We start from the raw sequence: 13,318 nt of genomic DNA on the forward strand, positions 1-13,318 counted from the left end.
TCTTTCACACACTTTACCAAACTCAGTCACCAGCTTCTGCAGTTTCTCACATGAATCAGCCACCAGCGTTGTATCATCAGCGAACAACAACTGACTCACTTCCCAAGCTCTCTCATCCCCAACAGACTTCATACTTGCCCCTCTTTCCAAAACTCTTGCATTCACCTCCCTAACAACCCCATCCATAATCAAATTAAACAACTATGGAGACATCACACACCCCTGCCGCAAACCTACATTCACTGAGAACCAATCACTTTCCTCTCTTCCTACACGTACACATGCCTTACATCCTCGATAAAAACTTTTCACTGTGTCTAACAACTTGCCTTCCACACCATATATTCTTAATACCTTCCACAGAGCATCTCTATCAACTCTATCATATGCCTTCTCCAGTTCCATAAATGCTACATACAAATCCATTTGCTTTTCTAAGTATTTCTCACATACATTCTTCAAAGCAAACACCTGATCCACACATCCTCTACCACTTCTGAAACCACACTGCTCTTCCCCAATCTGATGCTCTGTACATGCCTTCACCCTCTCAATCAATATCCAGGAGAGACTGAGTACAGAATGGAAAAAGGTGAGAACAATGGAAGTAAGGGGAGTGGGGGAGGAATGGGATGTATTTAGGGAATCAGTGATGGATTGCGCAAAAGATGCTTGTGGCATGAGAAGAGTGGGAGGTGGGTTGATTAGAAAGGGTAGTGAGTGGTGGGATGAAGAAGTAAGAGTATTAGTGAAAGAGAAGAGAGAGGCATTTGGACGATTTTTGCAGGGAAAAAATGAAATTGAGTGGGAGATGTATAAAAGAAAGAGACAGGAGGTCAAGAGAAAGGTGCAAGAGGTGAAAAAAAAGGGCAAATGAGAGTTGGGGTGAGAGAGCATCATTAAATTTTAGGGAGAATAAAAAGATGTTCTGGAAGGAGGTAAATAAAGTGCGTAAGACAAGGGAGCAAATGGGAACTTCAGTGAAGGGCGCAAACGGGGAGGTGATAACAAGTAGTGGTGATGTGAGAAGGAGATGGAGTGAGTATTTTGAAGGTTTCTTGAATGTGTTTGATGACAGAGTGGCAGATATAGGGTGTTTTGGTCGAGGTGGTGTGCAAAGTGAGAGGGTTAGGGAAAATGATTTGGTAAACAGAGAAGAGGTAGTAAAAGCTTTGCGGAAGATGAAAGCCGGCAAGGCAGCAGGTTTGGATGGTATTGCAGTGGAATTTATTAAAAAAGGTGGTGACTGTATTGTTGACTGGTTGGTAAGGTTATTTAATGTATGTATGACTCATGGTGAGGTGCCTGAGGATTGGCGGAATGCGTGCATAGTGCCATTGTACAAAGACAAAGGGGATAAGAGTGAGTGCTCAAATTACAGAGGTATAAGTTTGTTGAGTATTCCTGGTAAATCATATGGGAGGGTATTGATTGAGAGGGTGAAGGCATGTACAGAGCATCAGATTGGGGAAGAGCAGTGTGGTTTCAGAAGTGGTAGAGGATGTGTGGATCAGGTGTTTGCTTTGAAGAATGTATGTGAGAAATACTTAGAAAAGCAAATGGATTTGTATGTAGCATTTATGGATCTGGAGAAGGAATATGATAGAGTGGATAGAGATGCTCTGTGGAAGGTATTAAGAATATATGGTGTGGGAGGCAAGTTGTTAGACGCAGTGAAAAGTTATTATCGAGGATGTAAGGCATGTGTACGTGTAGGAAGAGAGGAAAGTGATTGGTTCTCAGTGAATGTAGGTTTGCGGCAGGGGTGTGTGATGTCTCCATGGTTGTTTAATTTGTTTATGGATGGGGTTGTTAGGGAGGTGAATGCAAGAGTTTTGGAAAGAGGGGCAAGTATGAAGTCTGTTGGGGATGAGAGAGCTTGGGAAGTGAGTCAGTTGTTGTTCGCTGATGATACAGCGCTGGTGGCTGATTCATGTGAGAAACTGCAGAAGCTGGTGACTGAGTTTGGTAAAGTGTGTGAAAGAAGAAAGTTAAGAGTAAATGTGAATAAGAGCAAGGTTATTAGGTACAGTAGGGTTGAGGGTCAAGTCAATTGGGAGGTAAGTTTGAATGGAGAAAAACTGGAGGAAATAAAGTGTTTTAGATATCTGGGAGTGGATCTGGCAGCGGATGGAACCATGGAAGCGGAAGTGGATCATAGGGTGGGGGAGGGGGCGAAAATTCTGGGAGCCTTGAAGAATGTGTGGAAGTCGAGAACATTATCTCGGAAAGCAAAAATGGGTATGTTTGAAGGAATAGTGGTTCCAACAATGTTGTATGGTTGCGAGGCGTGGGCTATAGATAGAGTTGTGCGCAGGAGGATGGATGTGCTGGAAATGAGATGTTTGAGGACAATGTGTGGTGTGAGGTGGTTTGATTGAGTAAGTAACGTAAGGGTAAGACAGATGTGTGGAAATAAAAAGAGCGTGGTTGAGAGAGCAGAAGAGGGTGTTTTGAAATGGTTTGGTCACATGGAGAGAATGAGTGAGGAAAGATTGACCAAGAGGATATATGTGTCGGAGGTGGAGGGAACGAGAAGTGGGAGACCAAATTGGAGGTGGAAAGATGGTGTGAAATAGATTTTGTGTGATCGGGGCCTGAACATACAGGAGGGTGAAAGGAGGGCAAGGAATAGAGTGAATTGGATCGATGTGGTATACCGGGGTTGACGTGCTGTCAGTGGATTGAATCAGGGCATGTGAAGCGTCTGGGGTAAACCATGGAAAGCTGTGTAGGTATGTATATTTGTGTGTGTGGACATATGTATATACATTTGTATGGGGGTGGGTTGGGCCATTTCTTTCGTCTGTTTCCTTGCGCTACCTCGCAAACGCGGGAGACAGCGGCAAAAAAAATATATATATATATATATATATATATATATATATATATATATATATATATATATATATATATATATATATATATATATATATATATTTTTTTTTCTTTCTTTTTTGCTTTGTCGCTGTCTCCTACGTTTGCGAGGTAGCGCAAGGAAACAGACGAAAGAAATGGCCCAACCCACCCCCATACACATGTATATACATACGTCCACACACGCAAATATACATACCTACACAGCTTTCCATGGTTTACCCCAGACACTTCACATGCCCTGATTCAATCCACTGACAGCACGTCAACCCCGGTATACCACATCGATCCAATTCACTCTATTCCTTGCCCTCCTTTCACCCTCCTGCATGCTCAGGCCCCGATCACACAAAATCTTTTTCACTCCATCTTTCCACCTCCAATTTGGTCTCCCACTTCTCCTCGTTCCCTCCACCTCCGACACATATATCCTCTTAGTCAATCTTTCCTCACTCATTCTCTCCATGTGCCCAAACCATTTCAAAACACCCTCTTCTGCTCTCTCAACCACGCTCTTTTTATTTCCACACATCTCTCTTACCCTTACGTTACTTACTCGATCAAACCACCTCACACCACACATTGTCCTCAAACATCTCATTTCCAGCACATCCATCCTCCTCACACAACTCTATCCATAGCCCACGCCTCGCAACCATACAACATTGTTGGAACCACTATTCCTTCAAACATACCCATTTTTGCTTTCCGAGATAATGTTCTCGACTTCCACACATTCTTCAAGGCCCCCAGAATTTTCGCCCCCTCCCCCACCCTATGATCCACTTCCGCTTCCATGGTTCCATCCGCTGCCAGATCCACTCCCAGATATCTAAAACACTTCACTTCCTCCAGTTTTTCTCCATTCAAACTCACCTCCCAATTGACTTCACCCTCAACCCTACTGTACCTAATAACCTTGCTCTTATTCACATTTACTCTTAACTTTCTTCTTCCACACACTCTACCAAACTCAGTCACCAGCTTCTGCAGTTTCTCACATGAATCAGCTACCAGCGCTGTATCATCAGCGAACAACAACTGACTCACTTCCCAAGCTCTCTCATCCCCAAAAGACTTCATACTTGCCCCTCTTTCCAAAACTCTTGCATTTACCTCCCTAACAACCCCATCCATAAACAAATTAAACAACCATGGAGACATCACACACTCCTGCCGCAAACCTACATTCACTGAGAACCAATCACTTTCCTCTCTTCCTACACGTACACATGCCTTACATCCTCGATAAAAACTTTTCACTGCTTCTAACAACTTTCCTCCCACACCATATATTCTTAATACCTTCCACAGAGCATCTCTATCAACTCTATCATATGCCTTCTCCAGATCCATATATATATATATATATATATATATATATATATATATATATATATACATTTCTCCCCTATTCCCTGGGGATAGGGGAGAAAGAATACTTCCCACGTACTCCCTGTGTGTCGTAGAAGGCGACTAAAAGGGGAGGGAGCAGGGGGCTGGAAATCCTCCCCTCTCGTTTTTTTTTTAATTTTCCAAAAGAAGGAACAGAGAATTGGGCCAGGTGAGGGTATTCCCTCAAAGGCCCAGTCCTCTGTTCTTAACGCTACCTCGCTAATGCGGGAAATGGCGAATAGTTTGAAAGAAAGAAAGATATATATATATATATATATATATATATATATATATATATATATATATTCATACTTTCAAACTTGATCACTGTTTCTCCACATTAGTAAGGTAGCACCAGGAAAAGATGAAGAAAGGCTGCATCTGCTCATCCATTCAATAGCTGTCATGTGTAATGCACTGAAACTACAGCTCCCTATCCACAAACAGGCCCCATAGACCTTTCCATGGTTTACTCCAGACACTTCATATGCCCTGGTTTAGTCCACTGATAACATGTCAACCCCAGTATACCACATTATTCTAATTCTCTCTATCCCATGACTGCCTTTTGTCCTTATTCTCATTCAGGCCTCGATCACTTAAAATCTTTTTCACTCCATCCTTCCATCTCTAATTCGGTTTCTCCAATCTCCTCATTACCTCCACTTCTGACAAATATGTCCTCTTTGTCAACCTTACCTCATGCAAGAATACGTGGAATGGTGTATGCGAGAGAGGCATGTAAGGATAGGGATAAGTGGAGGATCTTTTGCTGTGGCCATCCCTCGATGGGAGTTACCGGAGGAATGGGCATCAGAGATATAGTTAGATATATAGACAGATGTCCAAGACGTTTCATTACTCTCTTCAGATCTTTCAACCGCACTATTTTCATTACCACAAAACTCTCTTACCCTTACATCACTTACTTGATCAAACCACATCACACCACATATTGTCCTCAAGCATTTAATTTCCAATGCATCCAACCTCCTCCATTTATCCTTATCTACAGTTCTTGCCTCATATCCATATAATGTTGTTGGGAATGCTATTCCTTCAAACATACCCATTTCTGCCTTCCTCAGCGCTTCCAGAACCTTCGCCCCCTCCCCCACCCAATGACTCACTTCTGCTTCCAAGGTTCCACTCGCTGCCATGTTCACTTCCATGGTTCCATTCACTGCCACATCCACTTCCAGGTATGTAAAACTCTTAAGTTCCTCGAATTGTTCTCCATCTAAACTCATATCCTAAAGAACCTGTCCCTCAACCCTATCTAACCAAATAACCTTGCTGTTATTCACATTTACTCTTAACTCTCTCCATTCACATACTTTTTCAAACTCAGTCTACAACTTCTGCAGTTTCCCACTTGAATTCACTCCTAATGCCATATCATCAGCAACCAACAATTAACTCACTTCCCAGGCCCTCTCATTCCCTGCAGTCTGTATACTTGCCACTCCCTCTGACTCTCGCATTTATCTCCCTCACCACCCAATCCATAAACAAATTGACTAACCATGGTGATATCACACACCCATGCTGCAGAGAAAGATCCTTCATTTGGAGCCATTCTCTCTCCTCTCTTTCTACTTATACAAATGCCTTACACCCTTGATAAAAACTTCTTATTGCTTCTAGCATCTTTCCTACCACACGGTATATTCACGAGACCTTCAACAAGGCATCTCTCTTAACCCTATCATATGCTTTCTCCAGATCCATAAATGCCACATAAAAATTCCTCTGTTTCTTTAAGCACTTCTCACACACAATCTTAAAACAAACACCTGATCCACATATCCTCTACCACTTTTGAAACCCCACTGCTCCTCCCCAATCTGATGCTCTGTACATGCCTTTACCATCTGTCAATACCCTCCCATACAACATACCAGGTATACTCAGCAAACTAATACCTCTGTAGTTTGAACACTCACATTTATTCCCCTTGATTCTACACAATGGCACTATTTATGCATTCTTCATTGTCCATAGGCATCTCACCATGATTCATACATACTTTGAATATCTTAACTAATCAATCAGCAACACAATCAAGCAACACAATCACTTCCTTTCTTAACAAATTCAAATGCAGTACCATCCACTCCAACTCAGCCAGTTTCATCTTATGTATGGCTTTCACCGCCTCTTCTCTCTTCACTACATCACTCTCTATAACTCTCTCACTTTGCATACCATCCTCACCCAAACATCCTACATTTGCCACATTTAATAGGACCTCAAAACATGCACTTCATCTCCTCCTCACTTTGTCATTATCTCTTATTACTTCCCCTTTTGCTCCTTTCACTGATGTTCCAATTTGTGTTCATTTTTTGCAAATGTACATTATTTACTTTCTTCCAAAACATCTTATTCTCCCTAAAGTTGACAGATACTTGTTCATGCCAACCCTCATTTGCCTCTTTTTCAACTCCTGCACCTTCCTCTTAACCTCCTGCCACTTTCTCTTATGTGTATCCTAATCATTTGCACTCCCTGTAAACATCACCCAAACACCTTTCTTTCCTCTTTCACTGTGAACTTTACTTATTCATCCCACCACTTACTACCTTTTTAAATCTGTTCGCCTCTCACCTTACACATGCCTTATGCATCTCTTTCTAATCTGTCCACCTCCCATGCTTCTCATGCCACAAGCATCTTTTGCACAAGCCATCACTGCTTCCCTAAACACATCCCATTCCTTCCCCACTCCCCTTACCTCCTTTGTTCTCACCTTTTTCCACTCTGTACTCAGTCTCTCCAGGTACTTCCTCACACAAGTCTCCTTCCTAAGCTCACTTACTCTCACCACTCTCTTCACCCCAACATTCTCTCTTCTTTTCTGAAAACCTCTATATATCTTCACCTTGACAAGATAATGATCAGACATCCCTCCAGTTGCACCTCTCAGCACATTAACATCCAAAAGCCTCTCTTTCGCACGCCTATCAATCAACACTAATCCAACAACACTCTCTGGCCATCTCTCCTACTTACATATGTATACTTATGTATATCTCTCTTTTTTAACCAGGTATTCCCAATCACCAGTCCTTTTTCAGCGCACAAATCTACAAGCTCTTCACCATTTCCATTTACAACACTGAACACCCCATGTACACCAATTATTCCCTCAACTGCCACATTACTCACCTTTGCATTCAAATCATCCATCACTATAAACCGGTCTAGTGCATCAAAACTACTAACACACTCACTCAGCTGCTCCCAAAACACTTTTAAATATGTAATCATTTAAATATTTACTTATACATCCAAGCAGGTGGCTAAACAATATTTCAATCTCATTTTCATATTCTGCATGAAATAGGTGCTGTAATGATGTTTTCCAAAGTAGAACAGCAATGAATGTAGTAGTAGTTCAGGGTATCTTTTCGACCAAAATTGTTTGTTTTAACACTGAAATATAACTTGTATACCTCAAATCTAAATGCAAAATATATCTTGATGCTTCCTCTAGCCAAAAAAATGCCAAATAATTATGAAGCAGATACTCATTAAATATCTTAATCTTGTAAACATTTAGATGTTTCATTTTAAGACTTAATGGCCCCTTAAAAATATTTCAACTCAGAATCATAATCAGAAAGAAAAATATGCCCAATACTGAGGTTTAGAAGCAAATATCTAAAGAAAATTAGGAAAAATTGCAGTAACATTTACAGGTATCCTCTTGGTCAATCTTTCCTCACTCATTCTCTCCATGAGACCAAACCATTTCAAAACACCCTCTTCTACTCTTTCAACCACACTTTTTATTACCACACATCTCTCTTACCCTTACATTACTTACTCAATCAAACCACCTCACACCACATATTGTCCTCAAACATCTCATTTCCAGCACATCCACCCTCCTGCGCACAATTCTATCCATAGCCCATGCCTCGCAACCATACAACATTGTTGGAACCACTATTCCTTCAAACATACCCATTTTTGCTTTCCGAGATAATGTTCTCGACTTCCACACATTCTTCAAGGCTCCCAGAATTTTCGCCCCCTCCCTCACCCTATCATTCACTTCCGCTTCCATGGTTCCAGATATCTAAAACACTTCACTTCCTCCAGTTTTTCTCCATCCAAACTTACCTCCCAATTGACTTGACCCTCAACCCTACTGTACCTAATAACCTTGCTCTTATTCACATTTACTCTCAACTTTCTTCTTTCACACACTTTACCAAACTCAGTCACCAGCTTCTGCAGTTTCTCACATGAATCAGCCACCAGCGCTGTATCATCAGCGAACAACAACTGACTCACTTCCCAAGCTCTCTCATCCACAATAGACTGCATACTTGCCCCTCTTTCCAAAACTCTTGCATTCACCTCCCTAATAACTCCATCCATAAACAAATTAAACAACCATGGAGACATCACACAACCCTGCCACAAACCTACATTCACTGAGAACCAATCACTTTCCTCTCTTCCTACACGTACACATGCCTTACATCCTCGATAAAAACTTTTCACTGCTTCCAACAACTTGCCTCCTACACCATATATTCTTAATACCTTCCACACAGCATCTCTATCAACTCTATCATATGCCTTCTCCAGATCCATAAATGCTACATACAAATCCATTTGCTTTTCTAAGTATTTCTCACATACATTCTTCAAAGCAAACACCTGATCCACACATCCTCTACCACTTCTGAAACCACACTGCTCTTCCCCAATCTGATGCTCTGTACATGCCTTCACCCTCTCAATCATTACCCTCCCATATAATTTACCAGGAATACTCAACAAACTTATACCTCTGTAATTTGAGCACTCAACTTTGTCCCCTTTTCCTCTGTACAATGGCAATATGCAAGCATTCTGCCAATCCTCAGGCACCTCACCATGATTCATACATACATTAAATAACCTTATCAACAAGTCAACAATACAGTCACCCCCTTTTATAATAAATTCCACTGTGATACCATCCAAACCCGCTGCCTTGCCGGCTTTCATCTTCCGCAAAGCTTTTACTACCTCTTCTCTGTTTACCACATCATTTTCCACGTAATGACAATACTAAATATGTGTGATAAGTACAAAAATACCTTAAAATAGCCACATATATTTTACCATTGAAAAATAAGATCATTTTATACATTGAAAATAAAAACATTACAACTTTTTCTTTTTTCAAATCTTTTGCACATATGAAGCATGAGTGTTACAGGTCTGTAAAGTACCTTAATAGTCAGGTGTTTCAGTGTAAATTGTCTTAAGTCAAAATGTCACAGATCAGGGCAAAGATGAAGTGGTGGGTGGGGATATGCCTTCAGTTTTACTATCATGTCTCCATTTATGGTGGTGGGTGCTGAAAAGCCTTCTGTTTTACTATCCTGCCTTCATCTTTGGTGGTGAGTAGTGAGAAGCCTTCTGTCTTATTATCCTATCTCCAGCCATTGTGGTAGGTGGGGATGAGTGCTTTATCTTACTATCCTGTCACCATTTATATATACTGAGAGGGGAGCCTTCTGCTATACTATCCTAACACCAACAACAATTGAGGGGGGTGAGGAGCCTTCTGCTATAATGTCCATTTTCTTTTCTACCCTTACTACACTAATCTTTATGTTTTTGATCACTTGCACAACCATAAATGGCCTTGGAAGGACCCAGTGGACTGTTGCACATTGTATTCCTTTGTATTCTCTGTGTTTATCTATTGTGGTGGATGAGTACAAACTCTCTCTGTACTTTCATACCTTCATTTACAGAGCTGGTTGGGGAGGGGGCCTTCTTCTTAACTATCCTGTCTCTGTCTATAGTGATGGGTGGAAAGGAACCTTCTGCTATACTATCCTGTCACCATGAGCAGTACTGGGTGGGAAAGGGCCCTCTGCTTTGCTATCCTGTCATCGCCTATAGTATTGGATGAAGAGGTGTCTTCTGATTATCATCCAGTCTTTGTCTTATGTAATCAAGAATGCAGGATACTATTACTGTAGTCCAAAAGGTAACATTGTCACATACCATCAAGTCTTCTGATATTTGGCTTTCCCATGACCATGAGCACTTACCTAGGAATGTTGAGAAAGACAATGGCATGGAACTTGTTCTCCTTCAGGATGGGTGTCATGTCCTTGCCATCACACTCGAGTGTACAGTTGTCAGAGAGATCCTTCCACTTCCTCTGGAGGAGATCCTTGCCCCCTGCCTGCCCATAGAACATCTTATTGCGCAGACGTGAGTTGAACTTCTGCGGGTTGGCTTCTGTGTGGGAGAACAAGGTGGACTGGGCGAGTGAGAAATCTAGTGAGGCTGAGTGATAAAGGTTGATGAGATGTGAGAAGGCTTATGGGGATGAGAGACTGAGTAATGGGTGTACTGAGTTAAGGAGGGAGTGTGGGTGATAGGATATGTGGTATATGAAAGGAAGGTGAGACAATATGTGAATACATGCAAATGTATACATTTCCACTATACACACTATTTCTTCATACATGCTTGCCACCTCCTGCATGAGCTAGAAATACTCACAAAACAGATAGATTTGTATGTGGCATTTATGGATCTAGAGAATGGATGTGACAGGGTTGATGGAAATGCTTTGTAGAAGGTATTAAGAAAATACAGTGTGGAAGGTAAGCTGCTAGAAGCAGTGTACAAGTAGGAAGAGAGGAAGGTGACTAGTTCCCGGTGAAGGTTGGTCTGTGGCAGGGGTGTGTGATGCCATCAAGGTTGTTTAATTTGTTTATGGATGGGGAGGTTAGGGAGGTAAACACAAGAGTTTTGATGAAAGGGGTGAGCATGCAGTATGTTGGGGATGACATGCCCTGGGAAGTGAGCCAGTTTGTTTGCCAATGATACAGCATTGGTGGCTGATTCGAGTGAGAAACTGCAGAAGCTGGTGAATGAGTTTGGAAAAGTGTAAGAAAGGAGAAAGTTGAGAGTAAATGTGAATAAGAGCAAGGTTATTCAGTTCAGCAGAGTTGAGGGACAAGTTAGTTGGAATGTAAGTTTGAATGGAGAAAAAGTGGAGGAAGAGAAGTGTTTAGATATCTGGAGTGGACATGGCAATGAATGGGACCATAGAAGAGGAAGTGAGCCACATGGTGGAGGAGGGGGCAAAGTTTCTAGGAGCAAGGAAGAATGTGTGGAAAGAGGGAATGCTATCTTGGGGAGCAAAAATGGGTATGTTTGAAGGAATGGTGGTTCCAATAATACTATATGGTTGTGGGGCATGCATTATGGATAGGGTTGTTCAGAGGAGGGTGAATGTGTTGGAAATGAAATGTTTAAGGACAGCATGTGGTGTGAGGTGGTTTGAGTAAGTAATGAAAGGATAAGAGAGATGTGTGGTAATAAAAAGAGTATGGTTGAGAGAGCAGAAGGTGTTTTGAAATATTTTGGACATGGAATGAATGAGTGAGGAAAGGTTGACAAAGAGGATTTATGTGTCAGGGGTGGAGGGAACAAGGAGATGCAGAAGACCAAATTGAAGGTGGAAGGATGGAGTGAAAAAGATTTTTAGTGACTGGGGCCTAAACATGAAGGAGGGTGAGAGGCATGCAAGGATTGGGGTGAATTGGAACAATGTGATATCCTGGGGTCAACGTGCTGTCAATGGACTGAACCAGGGCATGTGAAATGCCTGGGGCAAACCATGGAAAGGTCTGTGGGGCCTGGATATGGACAGAGAGCTGTGATTTCAGTGCATTACTCATAACAGTTAAAGACTGAGAGTGAGCAAATGTGGCCTTTTTTTGTCTGTTTTCCTGGTGCTACCTTGGCAAGTAAGTATGAATATGTACATGGTTGTGGGCTGCCTACCAACTACTACCTACAGATTACCTAAACAAGAGATGATACAATATGGTCCCTGATAAAGGTTATGGACTATGAACCTGTATAATCCATGAGAGTGTGAGCTCTGTCTTAGATAAAAGAGAAGGTAGGGTAGACAGTTTGTATTCTGACTACTTGAAAGTATTTGGCATCGTATTGCATGAAAAGCTAATTAAGAATTTGGATCACTAGGCTGAAATAAGGGGGAGACTCTTTCACTGATGGATTATCCTCGTGAAAGGGAACAAAGAATCCTTGAAGTGGGTGGAGAACATCAATGGAGAAACACAGGTTTCTGTATTGAGGATGTTACTCTTCTTGATTTACGTGATGACTTGCCTGAAGGTATGGACTTCTACTTGAATATGTTTGCAAGTGATACAAAAATCATGAGGGAAATGAAAAGTTAGAAGGATTGTGTAAACTTTCATGGAGACTTATATAGAATTCAAAGTTGATCTGATACTTGGTTGATGAAATTCAACCCAAGTATATGTGAAGTAATGAGGATGGGACACAGTGAAAGAAGCCCTCAGTATGAATACTATCCATAACAGCATCTATAACCTGTCACTAGAGTCCCACATTACAAGAACAACAAAGGAGGCAAACTGTCTCCTGGTACATATCAGAATAGTATTCATGAGTATGGATAGGGAAATATTCAGAAAGCTGTTCACATCATCCGTAAGGCCAAAGCTAGAATATGTTACTCATGTTTAGTCACTGCACCTAAATAAGAAGAAAAAGTTAATGGAGAAGGTCCAGAGGAGAGCAAAAAAAGGGTGGCACCAGATAAAGACAGCTAAGTTAGATGCAAAGGCTAATGGCCTTAAATTTATGTAACTTGGAAGAGAGATGAGTGAGGGATGGCCTGATGGCATCCTGAAGGTTTTCAAACCAGGTTTATGACAGTGAACATTTATGGGAAAGATATAAGGAGAGAACAATTAGAGGCCACAACATGAAATTAACCTTACAAAAAAAAAGTGAAGAAATACTTTTACAGCATGAGAATGGTGGATAAATGAAATAAGCTGAATGAGGATATGGTTTGATGCAAACAGCATACAGAAGTTTTAAAGGCTGTATGATTGTAGAGAATGTTCGAAAGATGGGGTTTTACAGGGTAAAATCCCCTCCCCATACAGTAGATAATTACAAATAGGTAACTACATTGTTGACAGTGAAAAGTTCTCTGTAAGAT

General features: G+C 41.3%; 1 protein-coding gene across 1 annotated transcript in view; it reads right to left on the minus strand.

Moving 5' to 3' along the window:
* The window catches only part of rdgA (retinal degeneration A), a 243,246-nt gene that overhangs the window by 82,204 nt on the left and 147,724 nt on the right, over positions 1 to 13,318 (minus strand). The window contains exon 10 of the mRNA XM_071670254.1: positions 10,344 to 10,536. Coding sequence (XP_071526355.1) covers positions 10,344 to 10,536 — 193 coding nt within the window. The remainder of the gene's footprint in view (positions 1 to 10,343; positions 10,537 to 13,318) is intronic.

Source organism: Panulirus ornatus, chromosome 15 (assembly GCF_036320965.1).
Source record: "Panulirus ornatus isolate Po-2019 chromosome 15, ASM3632096v1, whole genome shotgun sequence".
NCBI classification, from domain to species: domain Eukaryota; kingdom Metazoa; phylum Arthropoda; class Malacostraca; order Decapoda; family Palinuridae; genus Panulirus; species Panulirus ornatus.